The following is a 27,601-nucleotide window of genomic DNA, read 5'->3' on the forward strand; positions in this document are numbered from 1 at the left end:
CAAAATATATTCAGATGAGGAGGGGTCTGTAGTGTGGACAAATACATATTAATGTGGGGGTCCTTGACTTGAAAATGTTTGAGAGACACTGGTTTAAGCAACATTAGGAAACAAGCCAAAATAAGCAACTACACTTTAGAAACAAGCCCGAAAAACCGTAACCACCAATAAGCAACGTTACAGAAAAAGAAGCCCAAAGTCGCTTCTAATAAGCGGACATGGCAACGCTGGCAGCCATCATCGCTGGGCATGCGGAGACAGATACGGCCAGGGGGGCGCTAGAGACTGCAGCCGAGTAAGAGAGGGGGGAGGTGGACGCAAAACACCAGGGCAGGTCGCTCTTTGTTTCTGGGCAGAAAGGAGGAAAAACCAAGAGACATTGCACCCGGCGAGGCATCATTTATTCACCCAGAAACTTGGTGCTCGAGTAAGTCCAGCGATATTTTGTTTCGTAACGTATGAAACAGCCAGCGTTTCACAGCATTATTCTTATATAACTGTGGGTTTTATTTGGCTGGTTTTGATGGCGGAACAATGAGAGACAGTGGCGCGGCAGCAGAGCGAGCAATGAATGAGCCTGATGTGTTTGTTGGAAATGTTTTTATTGTAGAGCAGAGCGGAGGTACGGGAGGCGCGTGGGATCAATCAGCTCTACGGTGAATGAATGACTGATGCGCTTCACCTTTTGATTGAATCGCCGCATTTGGACTCAAACGGCCGCTGAACAGCGTATTAAATTGGTCGCGAGAGCATGGTCGGCTAGGCTAGCTCAACTAGACCCGCTAGCAGGTGGTGTTGCCATGTCCGCTTATTATAGGCGACGTTGGGCTTGTTTTTCTGTTAAAAGGCTTGTAAATATTGGTTAGTTGCGGGTTTTTGGGCTTGTTAATAAAGTTCATTTGCTTATTTGGGCTTGTTTCCGTATCCTAATTGTCTTTAAACCAGTGGTTCTCAAACATTTGCATGTCAAGGAAAGGACCCCTAAAATATGTATTTGTACCAGGGACACCCCCATACAAGCTTTGTGTTGTTAAAATGTTGCACAAATAATTACACATTTTTCACATTTTCTTGAAGATTTTTTGAAAATAGCAGATCGGCTTATTTCAATTAGCCCTAGTTGCTTCCTTTGGGCTTGTTTTCATAGACCTGGTTGCTTATTTCTATTGCAAAACCTGGCAACACTGCTAGCAGGCTACCAGCGTTAGCATTCTCATCATAGCCAGCAGTCAGTCTATGTTGTGTTGTGGCTAGCATTAGCAACCCGGCTTCCCCCGCCCCAGCGCCCAACATGTAAAAGCAAAGGTTTTATTTGTGTTATAATCGTGTTGTAGCGGTTCTTAAGGGCTCGGCCACGGTGTCCCATGAGTGGCTCTAAGTTGTAGGACCTTTAAAAGGGGTTTAAATGAAGCAGAACATGAAGGGAATACGTTGACATAACAACAAAAGCTTTCTAGGCCCTGGCTAGTGATAGCTTAGCCAGTTGTCTTGTTTAAAGTAAACAAAACATTGTTTTGTTGGTAAACATTCGGTGATCTGAGCAGCAAACGACGAGTCTAATAGAAAGTGTTTATTTTCACGTTGTTATTAAAAACGACCAGCTCTGACTGTGTGGTGTTTTGTTGTTCAGCGCTGTCTTAATCTATGGCGAGCCATTCTTTCATTTGTTTTCCAAAGGGGAGACACCGTAATAAAATTGCAACAAATTGTTATGAAATAATAATCGATTACAAACAATAAATACATATAAAAGTAACATAACATGATTATATAAATAAAAAAAAGAAAATACGTATGAAACTGGACAATAATGATACAAAATATATAAAAAACGTTTTTAAATTCCCTAAAAATGAAATAACCATTTGGGTTACTATTACCTTCGATGTCCCCAGTCAGTGTAGCCTCAACCTCTGTTACATTAACGTGTATAGGCGACTTGTTTTACTTTTTTATGTATTATAATTGTAAACACCGCAATCAGTAGAAGCATTTAATTTACACTTCTGAAAGTGTCATATAAATAACATTTTTAATTACATTAGATTTTTTGTTTATTATTGGTGATGATGGCTGATGGGAAGAAACGTTATCCTTTAGCTTCCTCTGTCAGTGTTTGAAGCTGCACTTAGATATAATGGATAAATGTTTTATATAGTTGTCATTCTTTGTGTGCTTAATATAAATCAAGAGCTGGAAGAGCCACACATATTGTTTAAATCTATTTGCCCTGAACTGGATGTTTGTGTAAACTGTGTCTGCCTATGATGTCTGACTGAAAATTAAGTCAATATCACCTGGTTTGGAAGAATCTTACATGCTGTCTAGTGGTTCTTGAGTGATGAACTCTTGCCTTTTTACAGAGGAGTACTTGCTGCTGTTACACATTCCCGATCTCTGCTGAGAGATGTCCACCCCAGACCCGCCGATGGGAGGGACGCCTCGGCCAGGGCCTTCCCCAGGTCCTGGGCCCTCTCCAGGAGGCATGATGGGCCCAAGCCCTGGTCCTTCTCCAGGCTCTACCCACAGCATGATGGGCCCCAGCCCAGGGCCTCCTGGGTCCGGACACCCTCACCCTCCACAGGGACCCGCGGGATATCCTCAGGACAACATGCACCAAATGCACAAAGTACGAAATCAGTTTACAACAGTGGTTCTCAATACATTTTCATGTCAAGTTCCCCCAATTGAAAGGATTTTGTGCCAGGGACCCCCACAAGAGATTTGTCAACAATGTTTGAAAATAGTAGATCTAAAAGCCCACAACATGTCACGATGCGAGTGCGACACGTTTTTAACTTATTAGGTCTGCTTTTTTCGAATAGCAGTGTTTAAACGGTTACTCATTTTAATGGGGACCCCCTTATAGTCCCCGGACCCCACTTTGAGAACCACTAGTTTGTGTTGGTCAACCTCCACTAATTAATTCCCCGATATGGTACAGTCAATATTGTAAATGTACATCAGGGGAAAATCTCCCCCCTAAGATAAAAATCTGTAGATTTATTATGGAATTTGGAGAGCAATTATGATTAACTTCAAGAACAAATATTTATTTGTGCTTTATAGCTTCTACCTACTTGAGTGCCAGACAGTGTTGGCACATTGAAAATTGTAGGTCTACAAGCTTGTAGATCGTCTGTTTTCAGTGCGCAACATGCGTATGCAGCTAAGTATAACAGGCTTAACCGCATTTGGATCTCCTTTCTACTGATTGACTCTGTACCACTTGCTTGCCGTAGCTCGCTTCTGCCACAAAACAAACAATAATGACAACCAATGATTGTTTGAGATTTCAACAAATGAGTCGTCTGGCAATCCCGGTTCAATTTCAGCTCCTCCTGGCATCGCGTTGAAGTGTCCTTGAGCAAGACACTGAACCCCTAACTGCTCACGACAAACAGGTTGGCGCCTTGCATGGCTGCCCGCCGTTGTCGGTGTGTGAATGTGTGGGGGAATGTGAGGCATACGTTGTAAAGCACTTTGTGGCTGGAAAGTTAAGAGAACTGCAGTATACTAATAATAATAATGGCAGCTTTGTCGAATATAAAATGTTCTGCTTTCACCTCAGTAATTGGTTTATGGACTGCTATTATTTTGGCTACATTGTCATGCTTTCTGTCTTTCCTCTGTAGCCCATGGAAGGCATGCACGAGAAGGGAATGCCTGATGATTCTCGGTATGCCCAGATGAAGGGGATTGGCATGAGACCAGGTGGTCTCAGTGGCATGGGACCCCCGCCTAGCCCCATGGACCAGCATTCCCAAGGTATCAGACAGACTCCTGTTTATAAAGTTATTTCTTTTTTCCATTAACTGTGCAATCAAATATAAAACACATTCATGTCTTCATCACATCCCTGATGTTGAATATTTGCAAAGAAGTTGCCAGGGAAGCTCTTACTTGAAGATCCTAAGTATGCCACAATGCTTCAGATTCAGTACCAATAATAGGCCTTTTTGTGTTATTTTTCATACACAGACCACATTAGACTATGATAAAGGGAGATATTATAGCCACGTTTCAGATTGGTGAAACCTCAAAAATAGAATGTTGAATTGTGATTGATAAGGGATCTTTAGTGTTGTGCTGATGCTTAAAGAAAAATATGGTGTTTTTTTTTTATAGTCATTTTTTATAATGAGCAGACACAAGAATCAATAGACTGTACGCCTTCACAACAAATTGGAATATAGACAAGATGTTTGAGTGATCCTCCTGGGCCTATGGTTGCCCTCTTGTGTCTTTAAAGGCGGTGTAAATGAGTGTTTTGGTAAAATTAAGTGTTAAATAGCTGTATATTCCCATAATAAGTATTGCTATACAGTGTTTGTTTAGTAACTTCTCTTCAGCTTTTAGTAAACAGAATGTCAGGATACCAATTTCATCCAATCAGGAGAGAGAACTCATGCAGGAAACAGGATAAACAAATGCAATTGGAAGTGATGAAACACAAAAATGAGCAGGAAAAAAATCAAATCGAAACAATAAAAAATTGGATATAACTGAAAAGGAACAGGTGCATGCAATCATCACGCATTATATTGACAGGTTTTCCTGAATATAATTTTCTGTTAAAATGCTTGTAGATGTTAGCCAGCATTATGTTTTTAATTACAACGGCGCCCCCATTATATCCTTATATAACGCTAACATAAGAGAGAAACAAGTACAATGTGTGCATGTGAACCCATCCAGCCAGTTTGTCCTCTTTAGTTTGCCATAGGTTTTCTCAGTTAACAGGTTCAGCAGACAGCCAGGGGGGGCGGGGCCAGAGGGGGCTTCCCCTTTCACACAACAAACAGTCTCATATGGAACCACAATATCCACTCTGTCACCTAGGGAAGGGATGGGTTGGGAAAAGAGAACAGAGGGAGAGAAATGGATCATTGAATTAAATTAGGAGGGAACCACCTCCTGTCACTATAGGCAGCTGGTGTTATTTGTATGCGTCTGCTTATATAGGATATGGAATGGTTTGTTGAGGCGTCCGAGGGCACTCTTGCTGGAGGTTTGACAAATCGTTTTTTATTATGTCCACACAACATATTCATGCCAGTATTTGAGGCATACTGTGGTTGTCCTTTCCTTCATCAGATCAAAATAACTTTATACAAAATGTGAGGTTCATGTGGATTTTTATGTCTGGTGCCTTTGAGAAGTTACTGAGTGTAACATTGAACACAATTGACAAGGTCTTTACAGGGTAGGACTTTCACATTGGAGCAACATTATATTGTGGAATGCATACATTTAGACAGGACTCTACTTCTTTTTTTAGGCAATAGTTTTGTTATATTGGATTGAAGAGTATGGAAGGATGTGGGGCTAGACAGGACGATATGGCATTACAGGTCTCCAGCAAGAATTGCACTATCCAATCATCTACTTTCGCTCCCTGTGTGCTGTGCATATATAGAAATAAAAAGTACAGTAAGTAGGTCGCTATCAGCCCAACAAGGGTATTTTCAATGCAGTAGACCCACGGGAGATGGATTGCCCAGGTGGAGCTCAACACGTACCATCAGCTCTTAGCACTTACTGCACATCTTAAGGTACATTTCCACTCGGGTTTTGAGTTCGGTTCGGCAAGGTAGAAAATGAGTTCTGCTGGTGTTTCCACCTCAGCCTGGTCCGGTTGTAATCGAGCTGAATTGCACTGACCAGCCTAGAAGTTTATACCAGGCTGGCCAGATTTGAGATGAGGAAACGGGCTGGATGGGAGGTTTCAAATAACATAGGTAATCACTGATTAGTTAAATTACACGCGGAAGGGTTTTGATGAATTGCATCGTATGCCCGATTTAACGCCAGCTTGTCCTCCACTGACCACTGGATTATTTCTGCCTTAACTTTAAATAGAAATGAGAAAAGCTGCGAAGATGGAAAGTAGCGTAGCTACTGTGAAGAAGTAGCGACTATGCTATTGAAAATAGCCGATCTACTATTTGAAAATAGCCGATCTACAGGCTCACAAAGGATATTTATTCAAAAACAAGAAAAATGTGGGCATAAGGCGTCTGCCAAACCGCTACGCTATAGGCTATACAAACTATATAACAAAAAAAGTTATTAAGTTATTAAATTATTTTTTAGCTTGTAGGTATGCTCTTTTCAAATCGTTTTGATATTTGGGCATTTCTACAATTCAGCAATGCATTGACAAGTACTACATCATTTGAAAACGATCAAGAAGCAAGAAGGGTTTTATTTTTCACTTGGGTTAGGCTCTTCTCTTAAAGGCCGGTACAATAACAATATCTTAAGCAGCAATGTCAAACTGCATCTGCACATTATTAATCCTGTGTCTCTCATGAGAGAGCCTTCGGTAGCCGACGTAGATCTACAAGCTTGTAGATCTGCTTTTAAAAAAGACAAATCTTGAAGAAAATTTGAAAAAATGTCCAATATTTTTTAAACATTACACAAATCTTGTATGGGGGGTCCTTGGCACAAAACAATTTCAGATGGGGGTCCGCAGACAAATGCATATTAATTTGGGGGTCCATGAAAATGTTTGAGAACCACTGGTTTAAACAACAATAGGAAACAAGCCCAAATGCAACTACACTTTAGAAACAAGCCCAATTAAACAACTACACTAGACTTTAGAAACAAGCCCAAATAAACAACTGCACTTTAAAAACAAGCCCAAATAAGCAACTACACCTAAGAAACAAGCCCAAAAAAACTCAACCCGCAGCTACCAATATTTACAAGCAACTTCACAGAAAAACAAGCCCAAAGTCGCTTATAATAAGCGGACATGGCAACACTGACTGCAGCGTGTCACGTTGATGTTCCAACAACTGCCACACGGCTTACGCTGCATAAACGTTGCGTATGCATGTCGTCGTCATTGTAGTTTTTCCAAACACTTCCGGACTCTTCACTAATCCTCCCTCGCTAGTGGGAACACGCGATCTGCGGAGCAGTATGGCTCGCTACCTATGTGGAAAAGTACCTTTAGTTATCTTAGCTATGCTACTCATACGCTGAGGTGGCGGTGGCCAGGATGAAACCCAGAACCTTGTGGTCTAAAGGAAAGTGCTCTACCAACTGAGCTGCACGGACACAAATAGTTTCTCTATAGATATTGGCTGAATTTCTCCTCACAATAGAATTCAGGTTGCTTGCTTATTTACTGCTTATTTACCCTTTAAATCTAGAGTACATACTGTGGCAGTTGACATGTTTTGCAACAGTATACAGTGAATGAAATGCTGGCAGGCCACTGTTAATCCCCCCTGGAAGAAAATAAACAAACACATAATTTAGCTTATCCCTGGTCGTTTGCTGACCATATTTCCACTCTTGTTCATCCTAGGTTACCCCTCTCCATTGGGGGGCTCAGAGCATGCCCCAAGCCCTGTCCCAGCCAATGGCCCACCTTCTGGCCCCATGATGCCCGTAGGCCCCCCTGGCCCTGGGAGTGGACCGATGGAGGGCAGCGGGGACCCTGGCCAGGGCATGGGTCAGCCGAACCGCAGTGGTCCCCAGGGCCCAGGTGGGCCTGGCGGTGCCGGAGGCGGACCAGGTGGTTCAGGAGGACCCACTCCTTTCAACCAGAACCAGCTGCACCAACTCAGGGCCCAGATTATGGCCTACAAGATGCTGGCACGCAGTCAGCCTCTACCAGAGCACCTGCAGATGGCTGTGCAAGGCAAGAGGCCCATGCCGGGCATGCAGCAGCAACCCATGCCCAACATGCCACCTTCCGCTGGGCCTGGAGCTGTACCAGGAGCTGGTCCAGGACCAGCTCAAGCCAACTTTGCTCAAGCTAACTATAGCAGACAACATGGTGAGTTCTCTTTTTTTCCGTAATATGTTTTTCTACTGAATTATCGACAAAAGAAAACGCAATAGTTTCAAACAAAGAAGTTAGAAAATATGAAGGCCGAACAGAGACCCCTGGTGGCAAGATGTGGTTATGTTGGTGTGCTGCCTCCCCATTTTGAAACCGTTCTGTTTGCAGGCATGGTAGGTCCAAATATGCCTCCTCCTGGACCTGCAGGTGTTCCACCAGGCATGCCAGGTCAGCCTACCAACGGGCCCCCCAAATCATGGCCCGAAGGTAAGACTAGTCTTGACCAATAGACAAACTTGAACAATCTTTTTACGGTGTCGCCCAAGCCATGGCCTTTGGCGACACCGTGAAAAGATTGTTTAAGTTTCATCCGTATGTCCCAACAAAAGTAAAACCAATCACAGTTCATGCCATTACGTACATGATATCAGTTAAGCCGTGTATGTCCACAGACAGCATTATTTGAGCTGCCCGCCGCCTTTCCATCATGCATTTGTATGGTAAAGGCCCACTGCAGCGCTCCTCTTCCGAGCAACGAGTATCACATTTTAGCGCTATTGGCATCCAGCTGTTTTTGGCGGAGCGCCCTGGGCGCTTCAAGTTGTCAACAGCAGAGAACAGGCATGCATACCACGAACAGCACTGGAGCTAAACATTCTTCCACAAAATGCATGCGTAGAAACGGCACTAAGGCTAACAAGTCATCCACAAACTCAACTGCTTTTGATAGATACGTTTTAGAGAGGCCATGCTTTTGTTCACTTGTCTCTTTTAACCCATTTACACCAGGAACCCCTATACGTAACTATACCTTTCAATCTGGAAACCCCTTTGGGGTTGTTATTGCTATGTACAGTATATAGCAAAATACATTTATTTAAATGTTTTGAATAAATAAAACTAATAAAATGTTTTGATTTTTAGAATCGGCCTCGGGTCTAAATGGGTTAAAAACATATTTACTCACACAGCAAAAGTAATGTCCCATTGTGAATCATGTGTTTCAGGGCCCATGGTGAATGCTGCTGCACCATCCAGTGCCCCCCAGAAGCTGATTCCCCCCCAGCCCACCGGGAGACCATCTCCGGCTCCCCCCTCTGTGCCCCCTGCTGCCTCCCCGGTCATGCCTCCACAGACGCAGTCTCCAGGGCAGCCTGCCCAGCCTCCGCCTATGATGCTTCACCAGAAACAGAACCGTATCACCCCCATTCAGAAGCCCCGCGGGCTGGACCCAGTAGAGATTCTCCAGGAGAGAGAGTACAGGTCAGCATGTAGCCGGGCTCAATTAACCACTTAAATCCTATACTAAGTTGACCGCAGTCCCCCAGGGATTTCACTCTGCCTAAATATCTACGCCGAAACTAGACGATCTACAAGATAGAACACTTAGTTATGAGTTTTGAGCTTGTAGATTTTGAAAGGACCATTACCGCTGGTCTGGCATCTCATGCCATTCTTGACATTACTGCGTCAACCATTTTCTAAAGCACACCGTTTGTTTTATTTAATTAGAGAAAACCCATGGGAGTCAGTTAATTTCTGTACTGTATGGAAACTTGCTTGAGATACTTAATGAACGTCCTGTTTGTAACGTTGTCGTCCGTTGTTCTGGGAAACGATAGCTGACATGATGTTGACATAGAAGACTGGCTGGCTGAATATACCCAGTTGACCAATCGTGTTTGATCGTCTTATGTGAATTTGAAGTGTTTTTTAATATTATGTTTGTACTGGTATTTTGTGCGTCAGGCTTCAGGCTCGTATTGCGCACCGCATTCAAGATCTGGAGCATCTTCCAGGCTCCCTGGCCGGAGACCTGCGCACCAAGGCCAACATCGAGCTCAAGGCCCTGAGGCTGCTTAACTTCCAGAGACAGGTAGGCAGGAATGCCCGTCAATTATGTTTTCACTTAAAATGTATTGAAATATTTTATGAATTATACTATGGACACAGGACCCCAACGCTAATGGGGGTGGCTCAATGGGTAGAGTGGTCGTCTGGGAACTGGAAGGTTCTTGGTTCGATACCGGCTCATCTTGGCATCACTTGAAACGGGTTGACACCTTCCATGGCTGCCTCGTCGGTGTGTGAATATGAGGCATACATTGTAAAGCAGTTTTGAGTGGTCAAAATACTTGGATAAACAACATTTACTATTCATATAGAATATATATGAACCCACAACTATAAAGAGTATCTATATTATAGATACTCTATAGTTTTTTTTGTTTTTTTGTTTTGTTTTCATTGAAGACTGAACTTCACAACTCTTTTATTCCGTACCCACAGCTGCGTCAGGAGGTGGTGGTATGCATGCGTCGTGACACAGCTCTGGAGACTGCTCTCAATGCTAAGGCCTACAAGCGCAGCAAGCGTCAGTCACTACGCGAAGCCCGCATCACAGAGAAACTGGAGAAGCAGCAGAAGATTGAACAGGAGCGCAAACGTCGCCAGAAACACCAGGTACACAGAGAGCTGGGACTGTTGCAGATACATTGGGCCTCATTCACTAAGCTCGGGTCTGCACATATTTTGTACTTATGAGCATTTCCGACGTTCAGAGTCTGATTCATCAATCTTTTTTGTCCGTGAATTTGGTCATATCTGCTCGGGAGCAGACTTGTATTATTAAAATGCATTATTCTTCATGCAAAATCTATTAAAATAGTGCTAAACCTCAAATAATATGTATAATGCATATATTGACAAAATAAAAATGAATACAAAATGTCAAACGATCTGTTGCTTGGAGGCATATTATAGATATGATGCAAATTCAAATGATTTTTTATTTTCATTTCCCATCTGATGTGATGAGGATACAGTATGAATGAAATCTAGCTGTGTCCATATCCATTCCCCAATCCGATGTAGGACAGGGTATGTTGTTAATCGGTATAATCAATAAAGCGAAATCTGGTACCTAATCTATCGGATAGCAGCGTTCCTAGATTCCAGCGTTATGTTACCTCAGTCAAATGTGAGCATTCTTTAATGGAAAAGGCTTCTATAATATCCTTTCCACGTTTTATTAGACTATTATTTGGTGGTGGGGTTAAACTTAATCTCATTACACATGAGAGCATTACTTTATTAACGTTTAGTTGATCCATCTCGTGATCAAGGGACACTCTTCCAGACTGAACACATGTACAAGTTGTCAATGCTGTGTGAAACGACACGTTGTAAGCTTGCAGATCTACTGTTTTTCCACGTTGGTTATTTCCAATTATTGTTAAATGGTACGTGGAACAATGCAAATGATCTACACAGGAGTGCGCTTGCTGACTTGCAAACAAAAATGAGATGCCCCTTGTGATCCGCATTAATCACGGCTCTGCACCCCCTATTATGAATTGCACTTCAGAATGGACGTATCCAATGTTTGTAACCGGTGGTCTTGTGTGTCCTTGTGTCAATAGGAATACCTCAATAGCATCTTGCAGCACGCCAAGGACTTCAAGGAGTTCCACCGCTCCATCACAGGAAAGATCCAGAAGGCCACCAAAGCCGTGGCCACATACCACGCCAACACTGAGCGCGAGCAGAAGAAAGAGAATGAGAGGATTGAGAAGGAGAGAATGCGGAGGCTCATGGTGAGGCTCATGCTGTCAAAATGGATTCATATAGCACAGTTAATGTGGAAAGGTTAAAAAAAAAGCAAACCTTTATCCGTCATTTAAGAACAGACATAGCAATGCTCTAAAACTTAACTCCCATTCACCAAACGGTCATAATGATCTGATGGCATCCAGCACACAACACACATAATAGAGATGTCTTGTTGTGTGTTGAAATCCAGGCAGAGGATGAAGAAGGCTACCGTAAACTCATTGACCAGAAGAAAGACAAGCGTCTGGCCTACCTACTACAACAGACAGACGAGTATGTGGCCAACCTCACCGACCTGGTGCGGGCGCACAAGGCTGAACAGGCTCTCAAAGAGAGGAAGAAGAAGAAAAAGAAGAAGGTGAAACTAAGTTTAAATTGAAGGGCAACGATTAAACGTCTCTTCTCTATACATATTGTGTTTTTTTATGCATGTCTTTTCGATCTTTCCGAACTTCTCCTCAGAAGCCAGAGAATGCAGAAGGCGGGTCTTCTGCAATGGGCCCCGATGGAGAGGTGAGTTTGGAGGAGAATTTGTTTAAAGTTACCTTCCTGTTTAACCACATTAAACCTGGTGTCCCCTTTTTTTAATTTTTTAACACCTAAAATAGCTGATCTATTCCGCACAAATTGGCTATTCTCGCAATTTGTTGTGTAATGAAATATGTAGGGCATAAGTGGTTAACATTGTTTAATATTTACTTTATATACTCAACCACTTTTTCTCTGTTTCTTCACACCGTTCACCCTCTCTGTCTCTCCCCCTCCCTTCCCTCCCAGCCTTTGGACGAGACCAGTCAGATGAGTGACCTGCCGGTAAAGGTCATCCACATTGACACCGGGAACATCCTGACCGGGGTGGAGGCACCCAGGGCAGGTCAGCTGGAAGCCTGGCTCGAAATGAACCCTGGGTATGTCAGCCGTCTGCGTCATCCAGAAGGAGACTCTTGGTCTTGTTTTATTTTTTGTAATGAATGTTTTTAGTCAGTTTTTGTTTTATTTGGACAGGACAGTGTAGCAAAACGGGCAGGGGGAAAAGACATGCAACTTTTGTATCCAGCGAGAATTCAACCGGGGACTTAAGGATTTTGTGACACACTATTCCGGCACACCCCTTCTCACTTGAATGTTTAGGCCCTGACACACCAAACTCTTAATAAAGTATTCAGTCAATCAAACCAAATTGACATTGCCTGAAGAGCCAATGGCCAAAGGCTGTGTGTCTCGGCGATATTCGTCCATTAGCGGTGGCCATTCACCCGACTGAGCATGTCGAATCGGTGGCGGAGGGAGTTGGTGAGGCGAAAGCTCTGTTTGGCTGTTTTAGCCTGAGAAGATCAGGGCATAAGAAGAGAAACGGAAGTTGGCACCAAGCCAACAAAGAAGCCACAGACGCAAAATTGACCCCAATGAAATGGTGCAAACGTTAGTCGGTTCCCTGTAAAATCCTAACCGCCTTTTCTGTCCTGCAGGTACGAAGTGGCTCCACGTTCGGACAGTGAAGAGAGTGGTTCAGAAGAGGAGGAAGAGGAGGTTTGTCACTACTGAAGATACAGAAATGGATTGTTAACACGTGACACACGTATACAAGTGTTTAACCCCGCTGATGTTTTGTCCCTGTCAGGAGGAGGATGAGGAGCAGGCCCAGCCGTCCACCGCAGCCGCAGCCGTAGCCGTAGCCGTAGCCGTAGAAGAGGACAAAAAGATCAAGATTCCTGACCCTGACAGCGTCGAGGAAGTTTCTGAAGTGGACGTTAAGCACATCATCGAGTAAGACCCCCATTTGATACAATTTTGTATCTCTGTGACCACAGTCTACACTGTAAAATCCTCAGTGTTTATAATGTGCACTGCAACAGTGCTGCTGGTCCTCAGTGTTTATATAACTCTTGAGAATGTACACTTTCAGAGTTACAGACCCATAAGGGTCCATTTGGACCCCTGGTGGTTGAGAAAGGGTGCTCAAGACCTCTGACATCTGACCACTAGTAGATGTATTCTCTGTTAGAGAGACGTGGCGCTAGTAAATATATTCTCTAAGACATCTGTTATCAGACCACTAGTGCTGTATTTATTTAGTTTGTACATTTTGATCATTTAAATAATTCATATGGCTCCACTTATTACTCTGTTAGCTTGACTGAATAGTGATATGGAGTTAAATACTTACTAGAATTGTGGAAATAACCCTATTACTTGCTTTTTAAATCCGACATGGTGTAGGTTCCTATGAGCAGCAGTGTGGTTCATACTTCGCAGTATAATTTGAGTCTAACTCCAGGCTGTTTGTTGACAATAAAATAAGCTCTAAGTTTCCTCACTCTCCCTGTGTTTTCTCTGTGCCACCAGACATGCCAAACAGGATGTGGATGACGAGTATGCAGTATGCGAAGCAGCCTTCGCCAGGGGCCTGCAGTCCTACTACGCTGTGGCTCATGCTGTCACTGAGACGGTGGACAAACAGTCATCACTGCTGATCAACGGGCAACTCAAACAGTACCAGGTACGCTGCCGATCACCTCGGAGATGGGTTATATAATCTATTACTTTTGACTTGATGTCTACATGTTTAAGCAAAGGGGTACAAAAAATGTTAACAAATATTTTGTATGTATGTATGTGTGAAGATAATTTTAAAGATATAAAATGATATAATACTATGCACCTCATGTATCACAAATACGGGACTGAAATGTATAGTTGGGAGTTCCTGTCTCCCATTTAATTCCTGGTGAAACACAGCGCAGCCTGGTTGCTAACTGTGGCCGCTTCTCTTCAGGTCAAAGGTCTGGAGTGGCTGGTCTCTCTGTACAACAACAACCTCAATGGCATCCTGGCCGACGAGATGGGCCTGGGGAAAACCATCCAAACCATCGCCCTCATCACATACCTCATGGAGATGAAACGCATCAACGGACCCTTCCTCATCATCGTGCCACTCTCGTGAGTCCAGGCATCTCGTCTCCCCAGTATGAGATTCAGATTCCAAAGGCCAGGCAGTTGTATTTCCTATATCTCAGTTCAAATACAATCTGAGGTACAGGAAATACAATAGACCATGATATTGGCAAAATAACATAAGTCTGATTGGTTCTTGACAAATTCATAAAGGTTCCAAGAGTTGTCTCATCGGCACAGCATGTAACCTTTTCTTATGGCCACTAGAGGGTAGCATGTAGTAAGCTAGTCTGAGGATTTTTTTGTGTGTTTTCAGAACTTTGTCCAACTGGGTGTACGAGTTTGATAAGTGGGCACCGTCTGTGGTGAAAGTCTCCTACAAGGTCAGTAGCTCTTTGGGACCCTTCAACCTTGATTACTTTGTTTAAGAATTAGGCACGTCCTGTTCGATCTATGATATTAAGAGTCTGAAGGTCATGGTCAGGTACTCTGGTCAGTAACCAGAAAATAATTTAATCCAGTCTATTTTTATGGCTGTCTTTTTATTTTTTGACCTCGATCATCAGACCTACAGCCAAAATGATGATCAAAAAATGAAGAGATATATAATTTGCGATTTCTGCTTTTTATTTAATTTAATATTCCGCTGCCAATACCTAAATATATGGTGTGCATTTTCTCCCGTCATTTAAAAATATTTCCAGGGCTCACCACAGGCTCGTCGAGCATTTCTCCCCATCCTCCGCAGTGGCAAGTTCAACGTGCTGCTCACCACATACGAGTACATCATCAAGGACAAGCAAGTGTTGGCCAAGGTAAGATGATCATTCTGACCTATCTGTCCAACACAATCACATTAGCATCTATCTATAACGACTTAAGCCTCAATAGCGTTGCATTGTGACACATTGTGAGCTTGTAGATCGCAATTAGTTTTTTAACATTTAGAATTTTTGGTAAATGTTTTGAATTTATTTCTTTGAGTGTCTTTAAAAGAAAATAGTGACATGCTCAGAACAAAGACACCAAGTTGAAACTTATTTTTGTTAATACAATTTTGTGAAGCTCACTGGACTGTACTTAATCCCACAGCTCCGTTGGAAGTACATGATCGTGGACGAGGGCCATCGAATGAAGAACCACCACTGTAAGCTGACCCAGGTCTTGAACACACACTACCTGGCCCCACGACGTGTACTCCTGACTGGTACGCCGCTGCAGAACAAGCTGCCCGAGCTGTGGGCGCTACTCAACTTCCTCTTGCCCACCATCTTCAAGAGCTGCAACACCTTTGAACAGTGGTTCAACGCACCCTTCGCCATGACCGGAGAGAAGGTGAGCTTGTGTGTGTATTTGTGCCAGCTCTTGTACTTCCATTCTTGTGTGAAAGAGATCTTAAGGATGAGGAAACCCCAAAGTTTGGACATCATGCTCATCTTTTTTGCCAGACCAAGGGGGTCGGGCCTACATGAGGCTTTGTACCTGTTTTCTCCATACATGAGCATGCCCCCTTAGGCCTCAGCCATAAAAGTCTGTCCCCCTTTCGTCCATACATGGGCATATTTGTACCTATTTTCTCCATACATGGGCATGCCCCCTTTGCCCTTAGGCCCCAGCCATAAAAGTCTGTCCCCCTTATGTCCATACATGGGCATACACAGGCTTACACGTCATGTGAAGCCGGCTTATAAAAAGTCTGTCCCCCTTTCGTCCATACATGGGCATAGACACAGGCTGACACGTCATGTGAAGTCCGGCTTAGCCGTGACGTAGTGCTCTGATCTTATAAAGTACTTATTCTGGGTCTGGCAGAACCATGTCTCCTGGTCTTGTTTATTTAAAGTCGGGGTAAGGTCAAAAGTTAGCTGTGTAATATTGAGGGTCAAAGGGGCTCGTTGCCTGTTTTTAGACATTGCAATCTGTTTGCGTGTGTAGTATGTTTTTCAAAGAGCGATAGGTGGAAAGTGTTACTCGGGTATTTTTTTAGACATTCGCCACTAAATAAGCCGATGCTATTGGTGTATAAAATCAGCAAAATGTGTTTTTATGGTTTAAGTCAGGAATTGAGTAATGCATGTAGTGAGTGAAAGGTCCAGAGGTTTTTTCATACCCAGACTGACAGTAGGGGTTTTGAACATTTCTCCTCCAGGTGGACCTGAATGAAGAAGAGACCATCCTGATCATCCGTCGTTTACACAAGGTGCTCCGCCCCTTCCTGCTGCGTCGACTCAAGAAGGAAGTTGAGGCCCAGTTGCCCGAGAAGGTCAGCTTCTTTTACATTTGACTGACAGTTCACACAGCTTCATCCGCGTTTTGTTTAGTTTGGTTCTTGACCTAAAACTCTGTGGAGTTCAACTTAGTTTTCTAGAAACCGGTTTCATGTTATTTGATAAGAAATATAGTTTGCTTCGGTGCAATAATCCACCATAAGCTGAGAGAGCAGAGAAGGTACTGGACGTATTTGGTAGTACTGAAATGCAACCTGTGTTTTGTTTTGTTAAACGTTTCTCTAACTGTTTGTTTCCAGGTGGAGTATGTGATCAAATGCGACATGTCAGCCTTACAGAGGGTGTTGTACAGACACATGCAGGCCAAGGGTGTGCTGCTCACCGACGGCTCAGAGAAAGACAAGAAGGTAAGAGTGTGAGGGGAATTGTCATAGGGTTCTTTCATATGTGGCTACTTTAAACAATTAAGCCCCATGTAACCACATGAACCATAGCAAACATTTTTGCGAAAATGACAGATCTACAAGCTCACAATGCGCCGCATTTCCAATGTGTTGTGAGTTTATAATTTGCAACACATTGTATAGATGCCAACATATTTGCCAACAAAGTGGTTACCGTAGTCAGCAAATCCTATGACTAGTAGTCGTCTAAGAATGTCTTTATTTGCGGACGACCCAAAATTATGTTTTTTGAAATGTTTTTTTTTGTCTTACAGGGTAAAGGCGGTACGAAGACACTGATGAACACTATAATGCAACTGAGGAAGATCTGCAACCACCCGTACATGTTCCAACATATTGAGGTATGACAACAACCTGCTACACCTTCAACCTTTTGGCACAACATTGGTGTCCAACATGCTCCTTAAAGCATAATGGGACAATTCATAATTATTAAACCAGGCTCCTCATTTTAATTCAGATATGTTTGATGTTATTGATTTGGCTCCTCATTTTAATTTGGATATGTTTGATGTAATTTATTTTATAGGAGTCCTTCTCGGAGCACCTTGGTTACTCTGGTGGAATAGTGTCAGGGTAAGTGTCCAATAAGCACGTGGAAGTCCTATTATTTGACATTATTCACCTATAATGACATGAATGGTTAGTGAGCCTGCCTCTGGAGGTCCCAGGTACGATTCCAGCTCTCAGCAATGTGTCGAACTGTCCCTGAGCGAGACACTTAAACCTTAACTGCTCCCCCCTCCACGCTCCTCTGTGGGCAGCACTCATCTGGGTGAAGCTGAAAACTGAAATTTCACCGTGGTATATGATGTGTATCAACAAAAAAAGAAAGTACAAAAGCCAGGTTGAAAGTGTTTACTGGTTTCATGTGGTGTTAAACTGAACTAACCCAGCTGTCGTCCTGTCTGCAGCCCTGAGCTGTACCGCGCCTCTGGGAAGTTTGAGGTGCTGGATCGTATTCTGCCCAAACTGAGAGCCACCAACCACAAGGTGCTTCTCTTCTGTCAGATGACATCGCTCATGACCATCATGGAGGACTACTTTGCCTACCGCAACTTCAAGTACCTGCGTCTGGACGGTAGGGCATTCACAAATACAGATTTTTAGAATCTGACTTCAAATACCTGAAAGTATTCGAATAGCTTATTATTCGCGGGTGAAAAATCTTTTTTTTTTTCATCCAATACAAACGAGATTTTCTCAAGCCGTGTTGCAAGCCTTGAAAACATCCAGCGAGTAAAGGGTTAACTATTATTGGCGGGGTTGGTGAAATAACAGTCATCGATTGGCTTTGAGAGGCTGTTAACAAGGCAGCTGTGTGTTCTGATTGGATGCTCTGGGTTTAGTCCATGAAGACCCAGAGGCATAAATCGTATCAGACCTACAAATTCACAATGCCTCACGGATGGACGCATTGTGAGCTTGTGGACCTGCTATAATGCGCAACACCCTCCTACGGCGGAGCATAGGCACAAGCAGGACTGCTGCCGTTGGCCGTTCGGTCGTTACAAGGCTAAGATGTGTTATGATTACATGCTCTAACAGCAGGCTATGAAATACAAGATCAACTTCACTCCATCGCGACCCGTTTGTTATTACTAATGCTGCCCGCTTGCACCTTTTTTTTTGGATAAGCATAAGATAAAGTTGGATAATAAACATGACATCACCGCTAGAGCTACTGTAAAGAGTGTCCTACCCTGGACGTCACGTCTCTCTCCAGTCTAACTTGTTATTCAAACTACAGTAATAAACTCACCAATAGTAAGTAAAGTATTAACACACTGTTGTCATTGTTGAGCGTAGAGCCATGTTTTGTTATTCTTTTTTTTTTTTGCTTCCTGACATGAGTGCTGCTGTATTAGTGCCCAACCTATGTTGAGTGACTGCACAACATTATGTACAGTATGAAATGACAACAATCAACCATGAATGGATTACGAGAACTACAAACACCAGAGCTCACAGCTGCATGCCCGCTGTAGATATATTGCCCTATATATATTATTGCTTAATAAAACAATATAAAAAATCTGCGAATAATCGACTTTGATGTACAGCGTCTAATAGTGGTTTTCCTTTTTTACTATTGGACTGAAACCCCTACTGGACGGTGAGAGAGACAGATCAGGCACATGGTGTAATCTGTTCACCTGATAGTATTTAGAATATTTATCAATTCCACAAATCTGAGTGTACGCAACATCTCTCGAGAACCGCTGGGCAAAATTGCCTTTTATATTTGGTGTGTGTATTGGTGAGACCCCAAGTAAGTGCAGTGTAAAAACAGAAATTAAATGGACGTGATATGAAATTACGTGAATGCGCTACTTGTTACAAATGATAACAGACATGACAGAATTAACCAGAAGACTTATGCTGTAATTTCAAATAAGAAAAAGGTAAACACAATTTGGGCTCGATTGCAAAACCAGAGAAAGGGGACACAATCATGCCGTTAGTGCTTGTATTTGAACAAGGATTGATTTAATTGGTTTGTAATAGTTTTTGCTGCGTTTGACCATAGGAACCACCAAGGCAGAGGATCGTGGCATGCTGTTGAAGACCTTCAACGACCCGGCGTCTGATTTCTTTGTATTCCTGCTCAGCACCAGGGCTGGAGGCCTGGGCCTCAACCTGCAGTCTGCCGACACCGTTGTCATCTTCGACAGCGACTGGAACCCTCACCAGGTACAGCACACAAAGCAGTGTCCGTTAATCTATAGAACATTCTCATTCAATGTTCTTATCTGTCTGTGCACCTAACAAGAAGGGTCTGATGTGTCCTTTTTTATTTAACCACTTAAGCCCTATTTAAATTGGTTTCTAAAATTGTGAAAATAGCCGATCTACAAGCTTACAACTCACAAATAATTTACACAAATTTTCATATACTGTATAAACCTCCCTTTTCTTGTTCTTAATATTAATTTGGCTGCTTGCACCTTTACCCCAGGCATGCGGCTTCAGATTTCACTTCACTCATCCGTGAGGGCAACAAACAAACATCTCACCCAGAGTAAACAAACCACTCACCCATCTCTTTGCGTCCCTTCTCCTCCACCACAGGACCTACAGGCCCAGGACCGAGCCCATCGTATCGGTCAGCAGAACGAGGTGCGCGTCCTGCGTCTCTGCACTGTTAACAGCGTGGAAGAGAAGATCCTGGCTGCAGCCAAATATAAGTTAAATGTAGACCAAAAGGTCATCCAGGCTGGCATGTTTGACCAGAAGTCCTCAGGCTGTGAGCGCCGGGCATTCCTTCAGGCCATCCTGGAACACGAGGATCAGGAGGAGGTCGTTGCCGGATCGGAAGGAATTGTACCACCGGTATGTTTACTTTGGATTTTTATTTTGCCAGTTTTATACTTTTTTGTTCAATCAGATAATCGTTGTTAACAGTGGTTTATGTTTATTTAAATAGTTTTTAGAGTTTTGATTCTGCAAATTATTTTGGAGGTCAAAAGGGGGTGGAGCCTAAACCAGCTAACTCCACCCACTATGGTGAACTTAGCTGGTTTAGCAGAAAGTTTGAGGTTCCAATGGATTTAGCTGGTTTTGTCAGAAGCACTTTTTAATACTTTTCATTGGTTCAATAATTTTTTAATCAAGACACAGACGTAAAGGGTGTTCAATGGCCATGATTTATGGAAAAAAATGCATAAGTGGAAAAATTTAGTTAGCTGGTTCCTGCCGGACAGCAACGATATAATATAAACATTGCCTTGTGATTGCACGGTGTGTAGATCGAGGGTGGGTGTCACAAACTTAACATGCTCATATATAGAGACTACTTTAAATTAGATGTTCAAGCCGCCTGAAAATCTAGTAGATGATTAAAAGAGCACTAGTTGTTAGACCTGCAATGGAGCTTAAAGATGAATAGAAGTTCAGTTGACATAGCACTGCTGTAAGGATGAAACAAACATACATACAGGTAAGGGTAGAAAACGAGTACAGAATAAGAGGTAGGATAACACAAAGTTAAATAAATATTTTCTCTCCATCTGGTTTGTGTATAGGAGGAAGATGAGGTGCCTGACGATGAGACAGTAAACCAGATGATTGCCAGGAGCGAAGAAGAGTTTGAGCAGTTCATGGTGAGTCCTGCTTCTCTGTGCTTTATTATACAATCAGTATAAGTTAAGATGTTAACTGATGCTCAACCTTCCCTTTCACCGGGCCCCTCTCTTCTCTACCAGCGCATGGATCTGGACAGACGCCGCGAGGAAGCCCGCAATCCCAAGAGGAAGCCTCGTCTGATGGAGGAGGACGACATGCCCGCCTGGATCCTGAAGGATGACGCTGAGGTGGAGAGGCTGACATGCGAGGAGGAGGAGGAGAAGCTGTTTGGCCGAGGCTCCCGGGCGCGTAAGGAGGTGGACTACAGCGACTCGCTCACAGAGAAGCAGTGGCTCAAGGTCAGACGCCCCAAGGATTCACCACAGACTGTTTGCCATGTTGCATGTCTCTCAGTTTTGTCCAAATTTGGTTATTAATATCTACTTGACTGTTGGATGTTTAGCTACAACTATGCAGGTCCTTTTCTTTTGGGGTCCAAAAATGCTATCTATCACCAAATGGAGTATCAAGTTAAAACTTTGATGCCTGTCATCTCTGAATTACACTGAAAGAGATGGAAACCTATTTCTATGGTGGAGTTAATTTAGTTAACAATTCAGTTCAATTTAAGTTTTGCTTTAGTCAACCTATGGCTCACTAGAACCTCTCCACCCCAACAGGCCATAGAGGACGGCAACCTGGAGGACATCGAGGAGGAAGTGCGTCACAAAAAGACGACCAGGAAGCGCAAGAGAGACCGTGACCACGATGGCCCCTCCACCCCCAGCTCGAGCCGCGGCCGAGAGAAGGACGAGGAGGTGAAGAAGGCGAAGAAGCGCGGGCGTCCACCAGCTGAGAAACTCTCGCCCAACCCCCCCTCCCTCACCAAGAAGATGAAGAAGATTGTCGACGCCGTCATAAAGTACAAGGACGGGTAAGAAGTGAACACCTCGTTTTCTCGGACGTAAGGCTAATTTTAGGAATCCAGAATTCACCATTCTGTACTGTTTCAAAAGTGGGTTCAATTCCCTTGCCCTACATCCTCCATAGATAGCCTCGTTCCCAGCCTTACTCATCTGTGAAGAGAAAAGTCTGGTCACGACCTAAAGCACAGAGTGTCTATTAAGGATGTTCCCAGAGGTTAATTACACTGACGTGTACACAACAATTCTATTCGAATAGTCAAAAAGTAATTAATTAATTTATTGAAATTGACACCCAGAAAATAGCCAACACTGAGCACTTTTCGATCTGAAAAAAAGAGTATATGAAAGCCATTTTAAATGTTTATACTATTGGAATCTTACACACCTGCTCCCAAATATTGACAATTGATTACATCATTCCAGTGTGCAGCGCAAAAGTAGGTCATATCAATTAGGCTCTCACTCTCAGAGACTGAGAGCGACAAAGAGAAACATTGAATGTAGGCTATATTACAAGTTGTACAATTGGATTATTGGTGGATTATGGGTGAATAATAACAACTGGTGCAAGGAATTAATAATCAGACTTTGAAAATTACAGAGATTTTGAATGACAGAATTACGTGCGATCATGCATCCTGCGCAGCGCACACGTTACAAACAGAGCCATAAAGAGTTATGACACTAGTGTTGACTCCCATTGTAAGAATGGAATGCGGAAGTGCTCGGTCTATCTGAGATGGTTCAAATGTTTGGAACTATAGCCCATAGCAGCCTGCTTATTCTGCTTGTTAAAAGCATAATTGTATTAAGACATGACAGTAATATGGAAAAAACGTAAATATCTCAATTGAAAATATATTTCATAGAATAACCAACTATTATTCAATTAAACCATTGGTAGGGTCAGCCACGTTTAACCGAATATCTGCGCACACCCCTAGTGTCTGTAGGGGACTGCCGTCATACGTATTTCCCCCGGAAACTATTTTTTTACCAATCACACCACTCGTTTCATTCACGGAGAATGTTAACCGATTTGTAAAGCGTCAACGTCATTTCCTTGGGCGGTACTTCCGCCAAATTCCGATACTTCCGTTTAGACACTCAACCCGCTAGGTCTTGCCCAGCGTGCTCTGTAGACCAGCATTAGGGGGTGTCGGCAGCAACAGGGTCCACAGTACTCATGGGGAATTGGCAATGACTGGGAATGGGGAAAAATACAAAAAGAAAATGCATTTTGTTGAGCGAGGAAGTATAAATTACCGCTTGGATGATATCTTATGTTGTATTAACACTCCATCTTCCCTTTCGCCCTGGTTTACAGCAGTAACGGGCGACAGCTGAGCGAGGTCTTCATCCAGCTGCCGTCACGCAAGGAGCTGCCAGAATACTACGAACTCATCCGTAAACCCGTGGACTTCAGGAAGATCAAGGTCTGAACTGGAAACCCATCATCCTTGTTTTAGTCTTCCATTTAAACAAGTGATTTTAACAACTACATATAATTTCAGGAAGCGAATACATTGTGATTAGGAATGTTTTACTTTATTTTGGAGAATCCATAAGTTGAGATGGTAGATCAGATGTTTTGTAATTCCTCCATGCAGGAGAGGATCCGCAGCCATAAGTACCGCAGTCTGAATGACCTGGAGAAAGACGTCATGCTGCTCTGTCAGAACGCCCAAACGTTCAACCTGGAGGGGTCTCTGGTGAGTGTCTGTGTCAGGCATCATGTCATAGTCTCATAGACATTAGATCACATGGATTAAAGTTCCCAGTCGCCTTTTACTTTTAGAACTTATTTGAATTCTAGCCTTTCTCTAGTCTACTGAGTCTTGGTTTAAATTCTGTTATGTTCCTAAAGAAGCCCTGGAGATTTCTTGACCTCAATCTGAGAAGCTTGTTGTTTTGATTGAAGCCCTGCATTGACTTAAGGTATTAAGTCTAGCTCATGAAGTAGAGTGGTCTATGACTCCTGGTTCTCCAACATCTCAATGTCACTAAAGACTAAGCTTCAAACCTCCCAAAACAAACTAATTTGACTACCGTAAATTTCGGACTATAAGCCGCGACTTTTTTCCCATTTTTCGACCCTGCGGCTTATATAACGGTGCGGCTTATCTATGGATTTTTATAGCTAACGGCCACTAGGGGACCTCCTAAATCTAGGGATTTTACACCCGCGGCTTATAGTCCAGTGCGGCTTATATATGTACAAATCATTCAATTTAGCTGCTGCGGCTTATATTCAGGTGCGGCTTATAGTGCGAAAATTACGGTACTTCTCGGCCTGGGGCCCATGACCCACCTTTTTCCAACTCATTTTGCTAGCCTAGGGTGGCAAAATGAAATAGTCAATGCGACATAGGGGAAGGTAATTATCAATTCTCCCTTAGACAGATGATACTCTCCCCCCCCTTATTTTCTACTCTAGTCTTTAAATATAGTTTTATATTTGTGAATTTTGGTTATTTTTTATGTTATGTTGATGAATTGAATACATAGGACCCCAATGGAAACAAGACCGCAAGGACTTTTTTGGTGTTATCCTTTTAGACCAAGTGTTTGACTGTACTTGTGCTGTTTACATTTCTGTCTAATAAAATATTCAATCAATCAATCATCAGGGAATCGGCACATTTCCCATTTGATCCCGGTGTCGGAGTGTCCTTGAGCAAGAGTCTGATCACCTAACTGCTCCCTAAGATTAGAAAAGTGATTTAGTCCATTTACAGTATCTCCCTGTGACTCCTCCCCTTAGATCTACGAGGACTCCATCGTACTTCAATCGGTCTTCACCAGCGTGAGGCAGAAAATCGAGAAGGAGGATGACAGCGAGGGAGAGGAAAGTGAGGAAGAGGAGGAGGAGGTTGACGAAGGCTCAGAGTCTGAATGTGAGTCCTGGAAACGCATACCAGTCCCAATGTCCATCATCTCTATATCGACATCCTGTCCAAGAGGGACGTGAATGACATGAATGTGCTCCTCATGCCGTCCCTTCTGCCTCTCTCTCTCTCTCAGCTCGTTCAGTGAAGGTGAAGATCAAGTTGAGCCGGAAAGAGAAGGGTGAGCGTGGGGGGAAAGGCCAGCGTCGGCGGGGCCGTGGTGCCCGGGCCAAACCAGTGGTGAGCGACGACGATAGCGAAGAGGAACAGGAAGAGGTGAGAGAACGAATACAACACAACTAGGGATGGGCAATAGGCAAAAATCACATATCACGGTTTTCTGAAGCCAGAATCACGATCCACGATCTTATCACGATTCATTTTTAATGTTGATTTTTAAGATTATCATTATTTTATTACGATTATTTATAAGATATGAGGATTCATCTTATTTATATATAATTATTAATAATGATTATTATACAACCATATATTATAATACATCTCTGCTGTCGGGCAGAAACCAGCCAACTCCAAAATGTTTTCAGGAAATGAAAAAACAAAACAAAAAGTGGAGTTAGGAGGTCATTAACATTGATAACAGCTGAATGGACCTCCAAGTTCAGAATGAGGTTGGAGGTCAAAAGGGTGTTGAGTCTGGAGTCAGTAAAACCAGCTAACTCGACCCCCCTTTGGTGCAGTTAGTTGGTTTAGCAGAAAGTTTGAGGATCCTATGGAGTTTATAAGTGACCATATCTGCTCTTTACATGGATCCTGAACAAAATGCTACATTAAAAACATGATGAAGAGCTCTAAACCATTCTTCTCAGCCTTACTGTTTAGCCACATGGATGCTCAAGGACCCACAATTTCTGTTGGCCAGTCAGTAGCCAGTGCATTGGCTAATGTTCCTATAATAAATATGTGTCCATCATGGGGAAAAGCCCTTTTTTTTAAAACAAACCGTAATCTTGACAGGAGTGTTACACTGAATGGTATAATACTAATGCTCATTGCATGACTGTATGCACCGTCTGTGTGTGATTTTGCGCTATACATTGTAAAGCACTTTGAATGGTTGGACTAGAAAAGTGCTTAGGAGTTTGAAGTTACACTGGTTAACCATTTTATGTTCTGTACTCCAGGAACGCTCAGCCAGCGGCAGCGAGGAGGACTAAAGACAAACCTCTAGACGCGACCAACGGCCCACTGAAGACCCTCGACTGGACCCCATATATTTTACTTTAGATAACACAGCGGGCAGACAGCCAGAGGAGGAGCACTAGTTTGACCTAGATGAGCTGATTTCTAGTGGGACAAAGGTATTCTCATTAAAGTTAAAACGATGAACTAAAAAACAACAAAAAACAGTTCAACAACGAAGGCTTTACAAACCTTCCACTTCAATATTTAAGCAGGCTGATATGAATAGTAGAACTGTGTATGTCTTTTTGCCTTCTTTTGTTTTCTCCTATACTATGATAATTATTGGCAGGGCTATTAGACTGATCGTGGACCACAAGGAGAGCTAAACTGACTTTTTTTTAAGTGGTATTATTTGTTTGTCTTATTCTGTTTCTTCTGAGACAAGAACGTGAACCAGAGTCACTGTTGTTTCCTGAACTGAGTCATTTTGATTTTGTTTTGTTTCCTTTTTTTTGAATGCATGTCGTGCGTGTCAATGGAAATGCACCTGGATGTGTTGTTCTTTATTATCTGTGTTTAATTTAAGACTACAAGCAGGATCGCGGTTAATGTCCCATCCTGGGGCCGCTCCCTCTCTGTGTGTGTTGAGGGAGGGATGGATGGATGGGACTATTTCTCGTGTAGGTGTCACTGGATTCCAAAAAGTACAATAAAGGCATCTCATAATTAACTTATTGTGATTGAACTGCATTCATTTCCTTCTATAGCAGTGATTCTAAACCTTTTTCATTTCAAGGACCCCCAGTTTTAATATGCATTAGGCAAAACCCCCACTTTTTTGTTTTTTACAACTTCATGTATAGATTTGACATAATGCATAAGCATATTGCACCAGCAGTTATTTTCTCAGACCCCCACTTGATATTCTGTATCCTTGGGAGCCCAAACCACACTGTAAAATTCTCAGTTTGTAAATTGAACTAAATGGACCCTTTAGGGTGTACACTGAGTTACAGATCTATTAAGACTGCCACCAAATGTCCTGCACAACATTACATTCATTGTTCTTCTCAACTCTAATCTTTGGGCCACGGGATTGACTGATATCGACTGAGATAAATGCAGTGGACTATCTGGTGAAATAGAAAGCCAGGAGCACCCTGGGTGCTGCCTGGAAACTGAGTTCAGTCATTGTAGTAAACGATAACTGTGGTTATCAATTGCACTATGCACACTAGATGGCGCCACTCACCAAGACCAACTACATGTTAGAGCTGCAACGTGGGCTAGTGTTATGGGTTGTTTTTGTCTCTGTAGTGACTTTGACCTTAACCTCTTGAACCCTAGTGTCCCTATTCTGGGGCTAACATTGGGCGAAGATATATCTAGAAGCTCACAACGTGTTACGTTATGAGGTTTTAGATCCGCTATTAAGATATTTAGTGTAGAGCGAAAACAGGAGAGGGCCTAGTATAGAGCGAATAAGTATAGGGTTTACGTGGCTAAACTGAAGTCTGCATACACAACACCATACACACACACAGACCTGTGGAAATGGATCCCCAGTAAT

General features: G+C 42.9%; 1 protein-coding gene across 4 annotated transcripts; it reads left to right on the forward strand.

Moving 5' to 3' along the window:
* Window positions 1-293: 293 nt before the first annotated feature.
* On the forward strand, window positions 294-26,761 carry smarca4a (SWI/SNF related BAF chromatin remodeling complex subunit ATPase 4a). Of its 4 annotated transcripts, none has more exons than XM_084071268.1 (34): window positions 294-427; window positions 2,364-2,629; window positions 3,636-3,768; window positions 7,328-7,801; window positions 7,976-8,074; window positions 8,815-9,070; window positions 9,557-9,683; window positions 10,097-10,270; window positions 11,230-11,403; window positions 11,610-11,787; window positions 11,889-11,932; window positions 12,197-12,327; window positions 12,889-12,949; window positions 13,041-13,186; window positions 13,766-13,919; window positions 14,196-14,359; window positions 14,631-14,697; window positions 15,019-15,129; window positions 15,407-15,649; window positions 16,464-16,577; window positions 16,842-16,949; window positions 17,261-17,347; window positions 17,536-17,582; window positions 17,921-18,087; window positions 19,537-19,700; window positions 20,079-20,339; window positions 21,032-21,109; window positions 21,212-21,430; window positions 21,752-22,005; window positions 23,325-23,433; window positions 23,608-23,709; window positions 24,762-24,894; window positions 25,022-25,161; window positions 26,031-26,761. In XM_084071268.1, exons 2-34 carry the CDS (start codon window positions 2,408-2,410, stop codon window positions 26,061-26,063), a joined length of 4,974 nt encoding a protein of 1,657 aa, XP_083927394.1. In that variant the 5' UTR covers window positions 294-427; window positions 2,364-2,407; the 3' UTR covers window positions 26,064-26,761. The 4 variants fall into 4 exon arrangements, with proteins under 4 accessions (XP_083927394.1, XP_083927395.1, XP_083927396.1 ...); XM_084071269.1 differs by having other exon boundaries at window positions 11,610-11,777; window positions 11,882-11,932; XM_084071270.1 differs by having other exon boundaries at window positions 11,610-11,777; window positions 11,885-11,932.
* The last annotated feature ends 840 nt before the right edge of the window (window positions 26,762-27,601 follow it).

The sequence above is a fragment of the Gymnoscopelus microlampas genome (assembly GCF_963454915.1).
Source record: "Gymnoscopelus microlampas genome assembly, chromosome: 11".
NCBI lineage: Eukaryota > Metazoa > Chordata > Actinopteri > Myctophiformes > Myctophidae > Gymnoscopelus > Gymnoscopelus microlampas.